A 14,561-nucleotide genomic window follows, 5' to 3' on the forward strand; every position below is an offset into this window, starting at 1 on the left:
CTTTATGGCTTAGCATTAGTGCACTGTTTTCAAACGGGTAATTTGAAAGCTGTCAGAGTCCGCCCACACCTCCCCAGCTCCCTCTCCTCCTCAGGAAGTCATGAAGAATATCTAGGAAAGTAAGGGATGTTAGAGGTAGGTGTGACTTATTAATGCAGCCTCCTCCCTCATGAAACCTTTTACCGGTATTTGAATCATCCTCTCCCTACCTCCCCTCCTCTTCAGATCCCCCACTACTTGTTCAGAAGGTCAATGGTCTCATAATTCCAGCTCCTCTACAAAAATCTGTTTAGTTGTAGGAATTTCTCTTAATTTTTCCTCAGTAGTGATTGAGCTAAATGTTTTGAGCCTCTTAGCTCTCTCCATTGCATTCCTGAATCTGTCTTTACCCCATCATTATCAAGTGCCCCCACCGATTTCTTAGCCCAGGGTCCCGCTATTGATCTAGTCGAAGAACGTATTAGCTTTGGCATATGTAGCGAGTCGCTCTTTAAACTCCTTCAGGCCTATCTAATTTTCTGTTTGTACCTGATCCCCGACTGCGTTATGATCATTATCGGTAGCGTCTACCGAAATCTCACTGTGTTGGGCATGGTACTCCGAGCTTGAGAGAGAGACACAGAAGCAAAAGACACGGTCTCTATCCCCTAAGGCTTGCAGTCTGGGACCGGCACACTTAAATTATTAATAGTGGAGGCTGGAGGAAGAACCAAGATATACCCGTAGAATGAATGTGTCAGGATGAAATAGCTGAATCAATAATTGAATGTATTTATAAATATACATAAATGTGAAGATGGGTGTAAATACTTAAAAGTGCTAAGAGAGGCTGATGGGTTGGTGAGATTTTGGTCATTGGGGGGTGAGGGGGGATTGGAGAAGAGTTCGTGAAGAAGATGGACTTTTAGGAGGGCTTGGAAGATGGGGAGAGCATAATAATAATAATAATGTTGGTATTTGTTAAGCGCTTACTGTGTGCAGAGCACCGTTCTAAGCGCTGGAGTAGACACGGGAATTAGGCTGTCCCACGTGGGGCTCACAGTCTTAATCCCCATTTTACAGATGAGGTAACTGAGGCACAGAGAAGTTAAATGACTTGCCCACAGTCACACAGCTGACAAGTGGCAGATCAGGGATTCGAACCCATGACTTCTGACTCCAAAGCCTGTGCTCTTTCCACTGAGCCACGCTGCTTCGTCGCAGCATCCAGAATAGCTGCCTACAATAAACCAAATAGGAGCTGTGACTCTGACAAAACCCTGCTCTGTCCCATTGTTGATGGGGAAAACCTGAACACCCCAGTTTTCGGCAGTCTTAGAATCTTGAACGTCTTGGGATAGTCAAATGTTCTAAGTCGTTGCCGAAGCTAAGATCTCTTGATGGTGTCAAGTTTTTTTTTTGTAAGATCTTTATGGGGATTTGGTTCTGCTTCTTACACTTCTCCCGTATCTGATAAACTGCCAAATCATGTGTGCTCTGCCATCTGTGGCCTAAAATGACGCTGGCATTCTGGGAACATTCAGCCAAGGGAAGCAGCATGGCTCAGTGGAAAGAGCCTGGGCTTGGGAGCCATAGCTCATGGGTTCGAATCCCGGCTCCAACGCTTGTCAGCTGTGTGACCTTGGGCAAGTCACTTAACTTCTCTGTGCCTCAGTTACCTCATCTGTAAAATGGGGATTAAGATTGTGAGCCTCATGTGGGACAACCTGGTGGCCCTGTATCTCCCCCAGCGCTTAGAACAGTGCTCTGCACATAGTAAGGGCTTAACAAATGCCAACATTATTATTATTTCAGTCAGCAGTCCAGAAGGACTCCAATTAGAATCTTGTCAGAAATGGAGAGGGTTAAGATCCTATAGAAGTTGCCACAGTTTAATCTTTTATGTGTTTCATCTTGGTGATGGAGGTGGTGGATAATGGTGATGGGGATGGTGACTGATGGTGGTTGGTGAATGATGGTGGTGGTGGTGGATGAATGATGGTGGTGGTGGTGGATGAATGATGGTGGTGGTGGTGGATGAATGATGATGGTGGTGGTGAATGATGTTGGTGGCTTCTTTGAGGACCTTTGGCATTCCTTCAGAGTTCCCCATGTTCGAGCAGTGTATCCCCTCTCTGCTTGTGAGTCTCTATAGATATGCCTCGCAGTCCAAGGCTTTGTCTCTTCATGGTTTTGTCCCTTTTCTAAAACATAATATTCATTTATCTTGTTTCTTTTAGGCTTTCCCTTTCCAGCAAAAATGTTAAATCAAGTTGTGGTTATCATCCCAGAGCAACTCTCCTAAATTTAGGTACTGTAACAAGTCCAGCCCATTATTTAGAATTAAGCCCTAATTGGGTCTGGGAGTGATTGCAGAAGAAAATTGGTATTAAAAATACAAACCACCACCACCATCACGACCTTCATTTCTCATCTGGACGAGTTGTTCAGCCAATCTGAGGGGATAATTGGTCTCCCATTATTATTGCTTATCCTGGATTTTCTGTAGTTTCTCTCACCTTCTCTGAGGAAGAGGGAAATGTACTTTATTACTCCATCTAGTTTAAAGATAAACATTTTTAACATAGCTTTTTTATTTTCTTTAGGGCAGCAACTATCACTATTGTCATCAGTGATAACTTCGATTTGCCAAAAGCTTTCTTGGGAAATGCCAGTTGAATGTTTAGTTGGAGACTTTATACAGTGATTTTTACAGTTGATTGTGGAAAAGAACATGGAATAATTGAAAAATATGTTCTGCTGTACCCCAGATTTCTTTAAATGGTAAGAATGAAAGAATAAGAGAATGTGAGTTCTTAACATCATGCCTCTCAAACGAAGAATCACAGGTTATTTTTGAGTTAAATTGTCAATCTACTTAATTTTTCTGCCTCGGTTCCTTCATTTATTAGGTGCTCTTTACTGCTAAAGTAATTTTTAGTAAGAGCTTACAATTTTGTAGCAGAAAACCCCGAAAAAGTACTTTTTAAAAAATGGTCAGAGGACCTTCCTTTTATGAAGATCTGCAGGGGAGGAAGTTAAGGCGTTCTTCCTCATTTACACTTCTTCTCTACTTTCCCCCACTCCTCACTTCCTTCCCCCTACTTTCCTCCTCTGGGAAATGGCGATGGACCAGAATTTGACATTACCATAAAACCCAGCCAGGTCTAAATTAAGCATGATATCGTGGGAATTCTGAATTTTCCCAAGCAGTCTGACATATTTAAGGAAGTTCTCATGCTGGAAAATCTTAGTGTCAGATCACTATCTTGTCTGCCCTGCTCCTCAAAAACACTTCTTCCTCGGTAGCACTGCAGTTTGAAAATAACCCAAACCATTAAATATTTTTCACTTGCTACCAATGCAGGTACATATATCATCCTTTGCTGATAGTTTTGTTTTGTCATGACTCAGAAAATCGTAATAATAATTATGGTACTTGTTAAGCGCTGACTGTGTGCCAAAGCACTACTGTGAGCGCTGGAGTAGATATAAGTTAATCAAGTTGGACACAGTCCCTGTCCCACATGGGGCTCACAGTCATCCCCATTTTACAGATGATCTAACTGAGGCCCACAGAAGTGACTTGCCCAAGGTCGCAGAGCAAACAAGTGGCAGAGCTGGGATTGGAACCTAGGTCCTTCTGACTCCTAAGCCTTTGCTCTGTCCTTTAAGCCGCGCAGCTTCTCTGAAGGAAAGGTTATAGCAGTTATTTCCATGTTGTTAATACCTATGTCAGGGTTGGGCAGCAATTTTGGCCAAAGGAGGGGTTTCCCTTCTTTGTAAATTTGTGGAAAGCCGTACCTGGTTACACAGACCCCTTTCTTCCCTGGTGTCGAGATGAGAGTGGTAGGAGAAAAGGAATACATTTGGAAGAGCTTGAGAAGCAGCATGGTCCCCTGGCTCTGCCACTTGTCTGCTGTATGACCTTGGGCCAGTCACTTAGCTTCTCTGTGCCTCAGTTATCTGTAAAGTGGGAATTAAGACTGTGAGCCCCTGGAACAGGGAGTGTATCCCACCTGATTAGCTTGCATCTACCCCAGTGTTTAGAGCAGTACCCGGAGCATACGTAGTAAGCGCTTAACAAATACCATTAAAAAAAGTGGAAGTGGAGTGGCGTCCCTAGGGTGGATTCTCCCTGGCTCTCTGCCAGGCAAGGGTGCGTTTCACCCAGATGGCTTGTACCCCAAAAGCAACCACAGGGAAGAGTTGTTCTCTTCTGTTTTGCAGCAGGCATGTGGCCAGGCTGGAACTGCCTTGAACGGAATCACAAAGATTTCTGTACATCAATAGGAGGTCCCAACCTGGTCATATTTTGAATTTGAGCCATCTTTAAAAATGAATCTGTCCAATACTGAAATTGTAGGCAGTCAACTTTTTAAAATCTAGCCTGAAATGAATTACCAAATAGAGGCAGTTATGTGTGTTAATCTTACTGGAGGATGCCATTGTTATTTGAGGACTTATCTGACCCTATTAATCAGCGGCATTTATTGGGCACCTCTTGCCTGGCCAGGACCGTATTAACTGCTTGGTTTTAGGAGACTTGATGTTGGAGGTGGGGGACCACAAGAGGCCTGACTCCCTGGTCCACCAGGTGGGCAAGTATTCTTAGCTAAAATAAGAGGTGGCATAAAGGTGACCAGGTGTCTTTATTTTAGGTGGGAGGGCCCTGAAGCTTCAGAGCTGGTTCCTGCTCTAGGTTCTTGGGTATATGTTTGGGTCCTGAAGGGAAAATAAAATGATTGGCCGAGTTGCACATGAATTGCAGGTGGGAGGGGTCTGGGAGATGAAGAAACTGCTTGCCCATCCCGCCATGTGGGGAGGGTTTCCAAGGTTACGATTTCACCGCCAAGACAAGTGACAACCCTCCGTATCAGAAAAAGCTTCCATCTTCTCCCCACCTTTACTTTAAATGCACGTCTCCTCTATGAAGCCTTCCCCGACTAAGCCCTCATTTCCTTTTCTCCCATTTCCTTCTCCTCTACCCTTGCATGACTCATATGTATAGCTGTAATTTATTTATATTAACATCTGCCTCCCCCTCTAGACTAAGCTTGTGAGCAGGGAACGTGTCTGTCAGCTCTGTTATCAATTGTATTCTCTCAAGCGCTTAGTTTAGTGCTCTGCACATAGTAAGAGCTCAATAAATACGATTGATTGATCGATATTCAGTCACCAAGGCATTGAGAGTCTGGTCTTTTTTCCAGCCTTAATTGCTTGTCATGATACTTCTTTGGAGGAAGTGCATGTACATCAGTTTCTGCAATCAATCAGTGGCATTTATTGAGCTGCAATCAGTGGTATTTGTTGAGTGCTTTCTGTGTGCAGAGCACTAAACTAAGCGCTTGGGAGAATACAATTGATAACAGCTGACAGACACGTTCCCTGCTCACAACAAGCTTAGTTGGCCTTGTTAGGTCTGGGGAAACTACAAGGCAACCTGGAAGATACCCTCTGAAGGTGCTTACTAAACAAATGTAATGCGCTTCAATATATCAGATTGGTTCTTCAGTTTTAAAAAGAATTTCTAGTGAATAAAAAATCCTTATCTGAATGTTAAGGACTGTTCTCCTTCTTTAGCTAGATGGGAAATTGTGGTCATTTAGAATGAAAGCAAAACCCGAAATAGAGATGGGGAGAGCTTCGTCAAGGAAAGGTGGGTTGGGATCTGGTGTGAGTGTACACACTGGATTTATCTTCATTAAAGAGGAGATAATTGGTGGTCTTAATTAGTTGGCTCTTTAGTTTTCCATTAGAACAAAATGGACCGTGTTATTTCTTCCCTTAGCATGTGCTAGCTAGTTTATTAAAATTTTTACTGGTTAGCGTTTGGCTTAGCCCTTCAGAACTAAATTTTTCTTCTCCATCATCAGTTCTCTTCCTTTCCTTTCCCTTTCCTCTCCATCCAAACTGCTATCATGCTGATCCAAGCACTTAACCAAACCACCTCCCTCTCCCCACTCTGGTCCACGCTTCACTCTGCCGCACGGATCATTTATCTACAGAAACGTTCAGTCCGTGTCTCGCCACTCCTCAAGAGTCTCCAGTCGTTGCCCATCCACCTCTGCATCAAACAGGGACTCCTTACTGTCGACTTTAAAGCACTCGATCGGCTCTCCCCATCCTACCTCATCTCACTAATCTCCTCCTTCAGCCCAACCTGCACACTCCTAAAGGAAGCAGCATGGCCCAGTGGAAAAAGTATAGGCCTGAGAGACAGAGGACCTGTGTTCTAATCCCGGCACTGCCGCTTATCTGCTGAGTGATGTTGGACAAATCACTTAAATTCCCTGTGTCTCGGTTTCCATATCTGTAAAATGGTGATTCTTCCTCCGACTTAAGCTCATTGTGGACTGTTATATTTTTATGTTGTTATATGGTTGTGTTGTACTCTTGTATTCTCTCAAGCCCTTAGTACAGTGCTTTGCATACTGTAAGCTCTCAATAAATACGATCGATTGATTTGAATGTGAATGTGAACCCAGGTCCCCTGACTCCCAGGCCTGTACTTTTTCCACTGGGCCATGCTGCTTCCTTTTTTCCTAAAGAAAGTTTAGTCCTTGTCTTCCCACTCCTCCAGAACCACTGGTTGCCCAACCACCTCTGCGTCAAACAGAACCTTCTTACCGTTGGTTTTAAGACACTCATCAGTTCTCCCTCTCCTACTTTATCTTACTGGTCTACTACAACCCAGCCTGCACACTTCAGTCCTCTAACGCCAACCAGCTCAGTGTACCATAATCTTATCTGTCTCGCCACTGACCCCTTGCCCACATCCTCCTTCTGTCCTGAAACTTCCTCCCCCTACATATATAACATACCACCTCTCTCCCCTCTTGTCTCCTCCAAAAGGACTTCCCTGACTCTGGGCTGGACTAAGCCCTTGTGAGAGGACCAGTACAACATAGTGGGTAGACCCGTTCCCTCTCCACAGCTAGTTTACCTCATCCAAGTCCCCAGTCAAATTGCTTCTGAGATTAGATTTATCCTAGCAGAGTACCGGAGGCGGGCACTGATTCATTGATAATTTTTGGGTACGACCTTCCGGCCACCTCTGCACCATCTAGATTGGGATCGAGATGACTCTGTGTTTTATTACTCTGGATTGCAGCCTAATGTGGTCTGTAGATGGGAATAGAGCTAGAAAACTTTGTTAATGTTTCCCTAATCTGTTTAGGTTTTCCCATCCTTCCAGTCTGCCAATTCACTTTTTTCCTTCTAAAACAAGGGATGAATTCTTCGTGTCATTGGTTCTTGTTTCGCTCCTTAATAAAGAGGAAAAATTATTCCCTCCCCTCCCCTTCCTGGCAGGAGTGCAGCCGAAAATTTTCTGTCTGCAGAATTTGTTCTGAAGAGTAGAACAGTTCCTTGGATATGTTTCAAGCCAAGTGTCCTGTTTTCTACTGACAGAAACTGACTTAAGCACTTGGGGAAATTAAGTATGTCCAGTGTCATAATACACTAAGACATCTGAAGTTTGGTATTCAAAGGATGAAAAGAGCTCAACACTTGGTTCAGGGTTCCCTGTGTCAAAAACTGTCCCCTCCTTACCTGGAATAACTGCCTTTTCCAGTTTGGTGGTTCACTTTTCAAGCCTTTCCATCTGAACTGTACCTACCATGTAGTTCAGTTAACTCCATCTTCTATTGTCATAATTAGTTTTTAGGACACACCTCAACAGTTATTTCGATGAAGAAAAGACCTGAGAGAGAGTGAGAGATTCCATCTACAAAGAGATTGTTTATTCAGTGCAACTTGCATCTGCTTGTTTTGTTACGCAACTATTGTGCAAGAAAGCTTTTTCCCAAAGCCATCCCAAGATATGACAGAACTAGTTATCATGGTAATTAGACTCCACTTATTGGGGAGAATGCAAGTTTATCTAGGTAGAATTCACCATCAGCTCAGAAATCAGCTCTCGGGTGGATTTAGATTCGACTCTGGAAAAATACCATTATCGCTACGAGGACTAGTACTTTTCACATGATTCCTGGAATGTGCAGCTTGCAGCCAAAATGATCAGCCACATGTCGGGCATCATCAGGAAAGAAGAAAAGGATATAATTTTGCCACTTCATAAAGCCTAGGTACACCTTATCCTGGAAGTTTGTGCCATCCTGCTCCTGACACCTTAGAAGGAGCTGGAGAAAAGTTAGAGAAGGGCAACTAATATAAACAGGGCGATGGACGATAAACCGTAAGGATTTGGATTCTTGGGTTGGGAAATCCAAAGCCGGAGTGGGAACAAGAGTGAAGTCTGCAAAATCAGGAAGGTTATAGGAAGGGAAAATTGAAACTGGACTGCAGCACATCCCTCAACACCAGGATGAGAGGACAAGTATTAAGATTTGAAGATAGAGGTTCATACCAAAACAGCTTATTCAAACAGCGGGTTGTAAATCTATGGAATTTTGTTTTTGTAGTTGCATTTTCTGCAATCTGCTATTTTCAGGAAGTATTTGGGTGAATTAACGGATGAGAGTCTATAATGGACTACTCAGGGAAAGTTGTCATTAAATGAGTTGTTGAGACTACTGAAGCAGTGCAAAAATACTTTGTGAGTAGACTTCAATTTTCCGTAGAAAGAGGGCTTACACATTTCTACGGTAATGGAGAAAGGAGATTGAAGGCACTCAACTGATCGGTAGTATTTATTGGACACCTCCCGAGCACAAAACTCTGTTGTAAGCACTAGGGAGAGTACAAAAGAAGCAGGACGCACGTTCCCTGCCCTCAAGGAACTTAGCTTTTATTCAACCCCCGCCACAACCCCACAGCTTGTTTTTGTCTTGTCCTATGCCGTTGAGTCGTCTCCAACCCATAGTAACGCCATGGACCACACGGCATTTATGTGCATATCCATAATTGATTTGTACTAATGTCTGTCTCCCCCGTAGACTGAAAGCTCATTGTGGGCAGGGAATGTGTCTACTAACTCTGTTGTGTTGTTATATTTTACTCTCCCAAGTGCTTAGTACAGTGCTCTGCACACCGTAAGTGCTCAATAAATACAGTTGATTGATCAATAGTCTTTCAGCAGTCAACATCAAAAGAGCATACATGCAAGCTAGGAAAAAAGTAAATTGAGGTAGATCTCACTAAGATGCACATTATCCTCCTTGGATTTCACAGCCAACCTCAGAACCTGGAAATCAGCAGTTCTGTGAGATTTGTTCTTTTTGGTTTTTTGGGGTGTTTTTTGAGTAGAGTGTTATAAAAATGCTAGTTAGAATGGTGAGACCATAACAACCCCCTCTAGACTGTAAGCTCATGGTGAGTACAGGGAACATGTCCACCAGCTCTGTTGTACTCTCTCAACCTCTTAGTACAGAGTTCTCACAGTAGGGGCTCAATAAATAATAAGTGATTGATTGACTTTCTGATTCTAGGTATTATCGATCTTTAGTTAAAGTGGGCTTTAATGGAGATTGGAAGTAAACAGGAAGTGGTTCTTGAGGTGCCCTGGGAACTGCACTTCTTTTGCTAGCATCCCTAAACCCCAGAAGGGAACTGTGAACCTCATGCAAGACACACTGCGACCTTAGGCAAGTCATTTAACTTCTCTGGGCTTCAGGATTTAAGATCCATTCTCCCTTCCAACTTGGACTGTAAACCCCATATGAGACAGAAACCGTGTTCACCCTGGTTATCTCGAATACCCCCCAGCAGTTAGTTCAGCTCATTGTTCATAGTAAGCACTGATATCATTATTAATATTATTGTCAGGATAATTATAGTATAGGAGGAGAGAGTCTTTGAAAGAGTGTCTAGCAATATGGGTTCCAGGGGCTGTAGAGCAACTGCGGTTTATTTCTAGGTTCTTGACGTTTCATGGCGATTCTGGGAGCCATGCTGCCAATGCAAGTATTCCCCAGTGTTTTCTCCACCAGTGGGGCATGGGGAAGAGGGGGCTTTCCAAGGAGGCTGCTGAGCCGGCATCGTGGATCTCCATGGGGTGCTGTGGATGAGATTGATCTGATGGTTAATACCTTTTCCGGTTTCGAGCCCTCAAGGAAAATGAATCCTGCTGCAAATTTGAGGTAGAGTGTTACCAGGCAGAAAAGAGCAATCGATATTTGCCTGCCTACCGTATGCAGAGCACTGAATCACCTGCTTGGGAAAGTACAGTAGATGTAGGAGACATCCCTGCTCACAAGGAGCTAAAAGTCTCAAGAAGCAGCATGGCCTAGTGGAAAGAGCGTAGGCTCGGGGGGTCAAAGACTCTGCCACTTGTCTTCTGTGTGACTGTGGGATAGTCATTTCACCTCTCTGTGCCCTAGTTACCTCATCAGTAAAATAATAATAATAATTGTGGTATTTGTTAAACACTATGCGTCAGGCACTCTACGAAGCGCTGGGGTGGATACAAGGGAATTGGGTTGGACACTGTCCCTGTCCCACATGGGGCTCTCAGTCTTAATCCCCATTTTACAGATGAAGTAACTGAGGCCCAGAGAAGTGAAGTGACTTGCCCAAGGTCCCACAGTAAGGAAGTGGTGGAGACTGGATTAGAACCCAGATCCTTCTGACTTCCAGGCCCATGCTCTATCCACTAGGCCATTCTTTTTAAGTGGGGATTAAGACTGTAAACCCCATGTGGGACATGGACTGTGACCAAGCTGATTAGTTTGTATCTACCCTAATGGGAAAGGTACACAAAATAATTCCCAGATAAGTGGCTAATGTCCTTCACTAGTAGAGGAGGTGAAAATAATATGCACAGAAGGGCAACAGGATATTGCAAATGCAGAAATGCTGAGATAATAGTAAGAACAGTGTAGCATAGAAGGAAGAATTTATTGAGGAAAGATTCCCAGAGGAGGTGGAATTTCAGAAGGGCTTTGAAAAGGGGAAGAGCTGAGGTTTAGACAGGTTTGAAGAGGGAGGGAGTTTCCAGGCAGGGGAAAGGTGTGAATCGGGTCAGAATCAAAGGGTTGGAAAGGAGGCACCGTGAGGTAAGTTTGGGAGGGCTGGCGAGTGCGAGCTGGTATCTGGTAGGAGAAGAGAGTAGATCGCTAAAAGTGTAGCTATCATGGTCAGATATAAATGGTCAAAATTTTATGGCACAGTGGAATGGGTAAATCCCAAAGGATTTTGAGGAGAGATTTGGGTAACCTGGCATTTTAGAAAGGTTAATCTGAGCGACTGAGTGAAATACAGATGGAGAGGGCAGAGGCTAGAAGCAAGAGAGATAAATGAAGAAGAGAGACTCAGGGCTTCTTGTGAGTCCAACTCTTTTGAATTCTCCCAGGTGCCGAGTGCAGCACTCTGCACACAGTAAGTGCTCAATAAATTCACATGATTGATTGAGCCCAAAATGCAGGAGCCAGAGTAACAAGTGAAATATGGCAGCAGTGAGCAACTAGTCATTTTTTGGCTGCTTGGATCAGATATATAGATGTAGTATATCTGATTGGAGCCGTGATGGATATATTTAGGTATCTTTTTTCCTCAGTGGCCCAAAAATGTGTAGATTATTAAAGTTCTCTTACCCAATTTCAAGTATTTTCCAAGGAAAAATGCTTTAGCGACTTGCCATTAAGCATGAAATAGTATTGCCTGTATCACTTGGAGCTGCATTTATTTTTTTCCCCAGGCTTTGTTTAGTATGAAAAATAATAATAATGTTGGTATTTGTTAAGTGCTTACTATGTGCAGAGCACTGTTCTAAGTACTGGGGTAGATACAGGGTAATCAGGTTGTCCCACGTGAGGCTCACAGACTTAATCTCCATTTTACAGATGAGGTAACTGAGGCACAGAGAAGTGAAGTGACTTGCCCACAGTCACACAGCTGACAAGTGGCAGAGTTGGGATTCGAACCCATGACCTCTGACTCCCAAGCCCGGGCTCTTTCCACTGAACCATGCAGCCGTACTTGTTGATCGCCTACTGTAGGCAGAGAGCAGTGTCCCAAGTCTTTGGGAGAGCTCAGCAGAGGAAAATAAAAAAAAAAAACCATGAGGCTTGGGCTTGAGTAACTTTTAAATAGCTACATTTAAAGCCGTCTCTTCATAAAAGAATAAATCAGTAAATCGAGATGGGGCTCAAAATGCTAGCGGGGAGAAGACAGTGATGGCAGCCTCTGATTTTGAGGGTAGTCAAGTCAGGTGAAAGTGACCTCATGCAGAGTGGGGATATACTGGAGAAGAGGGTTGGGATGAGATCTCACAAGGACAGAAAAGCTGTCTGAAAGCAGGTTTTGTGGGCAACAAGGGAACCACTGTATAAGAGCTTGTGATTTTGTGCCTAGATAGGCACCACCCTATGGATAACTGCCAGCCCTGACTGCTTTCCCATAAAGACTGTATCATATCCTTCCATCGTTCTTCCCTTGAGTATTAAAAAAAAAAAAAAAGGCAGAAGAAACATCCAGCTCGAGTGGCAGTTGTTTTTTTCAAGACTGTTAAGTCTTGAAAAGTTATCCTGGGAGACTTTTTAAAACGCATCTGAACTAGGTGAAATTAAAAACTTCCCAGGGATCTGCACCCTTCTGTGTTTCTTGTGTCCATTCAACTTTTTTCCTCAGTTTTGGTCCCTCGGATGCCTCCCGCTCAGAACAGACCTGGTTTTTTCTTCCCTCCTTGCCCGACTCCTCTTTCCGTTGCCGCCAGAGAATGTGATGGCAAAACCTAATGACAATGGTTTCTTTCTCTCTGATTCTTTTGGCCATCTTGGTTAGATTGCTAAAACATAATATTCTGAATCCTTCATCTGTTCTCGTATTAGGTTTTGAACAAACGCTCCATCTCCGAGTAGACGGTGAGCCCGTCATTGGGCAGAGATTCTATCTGTTGCCGAATTGTACATTCCAAGCACTTAGGACAATGCTCTGCACATAGTAAGCACTCAGTAAATACTCTTGAATGAATGAATGAATCTCTGAGCCCTGATTATGGAGCTGTGCCATTACTTACTGCTTCTTCCAATACGTATTCAATTCAATAATAGTAATTAATGGAATAAGGGCATTACCCTTATTACCCACACCGTATTCTTTATAGTATATTTTTCGATGGTTACTTTGAGAAATATTTTAAACTACAAAATTCTCGGTTTACCTTATTCACCTCTCACAGTAGTAGAATGTGACATCTAATGGAACTTGCCAAGAATTCAGGAGATAGCATGTACGGTGGTGATGGCTGTTTATGACTTGTTGGGGTTCAGCACACTGCTTTTTCTGTGTATTGGATTTTTTTCATCATCATAAAATGAGAAAACCTAAATGAGAATTCCGCGTGCGTCTCGATTCAGAAAAATGTTTACTACCTCAGAAATCTGTAACTTGATTTTAACAATCACAGTCCAGGCGGTAGTAATATGCGGCTCAGAATTTCTCTGAAGGTTCTTTGTTTTAGGTTAATGAATTTAGAGTAGTTGAAACCGCCTTTATGTTAAACTGAAAAGCAGGGAGGTTTCTTTGGGTAGTACAGTCATCCGCAGAATCAGGGGTTTAGAGTATTTTGTCCAGAAAATGCACCCTATTTACCATACGGTGGAGGCTTCGTCTGAGTTTCAGCTTTGAAAGAGAAAAGGCGCAGCTAAGCGTTCTGATTTCTTTCTCTAGGTCATGGCTTCCAAAGTCGTGCTGCTGAGACTCAAAAGAAGGAAATGACTCTACAGAGAACCTACCCCAGATTGGTCACTCAGCCGGAACCTTCCTAAGACCCGCACTTGTGGAGAGAACGACGATTCATCCCTTTGAAAGGCTCGTCCCGTGACCGGGAGAATAAAAATGACGACTTCATCTATTAGGCGGCAGATGAAAAATATCGTAAACAACTACTCGGAGGCGGAAATAAAAGTGCGAGAAGCAACGTCCAATGACCCCTGGGGCCCTTCCAGCTCTCTAATGACCGAGATAGCCGATCTGACGTACAACGTGGTGGCCTTTTCGGAGATCATGAGCATGATCTGGAAACGGCTGAACGACCACGGCAAGAACTGGCGGCACGTGTACAAGGCCCTGACCCTGTTAGATTACCTGATAAAAACTGGCTCGGAGCGCGTGGCACAGCAATGTAAAGAAAACATATTCGCCATCCAGACCCTGAAAGATTTCCAGTATATCGACCGGGACGGCAAAGACCAGGGGATCAACGTCAGGGAGAAGTCTAAGCAGCTGGTGTCCCTTCTGAAAGACGACGAGCGACTGAAGATCGAGCGGTCCCAGGCCCTGAAGACCAAAGAGCGCATGGCTCAGGTGGCCACGGGGGTCGGCAGCAACCAGATTAGTTTTGGCAGAGGCTCCAGCCAGCCCAACCTCTCAACCAGCTACTCCGAGCAAGAGTATGGGAAGTCCGGCGGGTCCCCGGCATCTTACCACGGCTGTAAGTACCCGTAAGGTGCCCTGCCTGGCCTGGGAGTCAGGAGGACCCGGGTTCTAATCCCGGCTCCCCCTCTTGTCTGTTGTGTGACCGTGGGCAAGTCACTTTGCTTTTCTAGGCCTCGGTTCCTTCATCCATAAAATAGAGATTCAGGCTGTGAGCCCGATGTGGGACATGGACTGTGTCCAACCCAATTTGCTTAGTATAGTGCCTGGCACATCGTAAGCACTTAAATACTGCAAATATTATT

General features: G+C 44.0%; 1 protein-coding gene across 3 annotated transcripts in view; it reads left to right on the top strand.

Annotated features, from left to right (window-relative positions):
* Nucleotides 1-14,561, top strand: part of EPN2 (epsin 2) — a 76,356-nt gene that overhangs the window by 6,692 nt on the left and 55,103 nt on the right. Inside the window, exons 1-3 of one of the 3 annotated variants that reach the window (XM_029053272.2) lie at nt 2,036-2,290; nt 2,586-2,763; nt 13,552-14,314. In XM_029053272.2, the coding sequence (XP_028909105.1) occupies nt 13,720-14,314 (595 nt within the window). In that variant the 5' untranslated portion in view covers nt 2,036-2,290; nt 2,586-2,763; nt 13,552-13,719. Of the gene's footprint in view, nt 1-2,035; nt 2,764-13,551; nt 14,315-14,561 lie in introns of those variants that run through there. The other 2 variants (XM_001507656.6, XM_029053288.1) reach the window with 2 other exon arrangements.

Source organism: Ornithorhynchus anatinus, chromosome 2 (genome assembly GCF_004115215.2).
Source record: "Ornithorhynchus anatinus isolate Pmale09 chromosome 2, mOrnAna1.pri.v4, whole genome shotgun sequence".
NCBI classification, from domain to species: Eukaryota; Metazoa; Chordata; class Mammalia; order Monotremata; family Ornithorhynchidae; genus Ornithorhynchus; species Ornithorhynchus anatinus.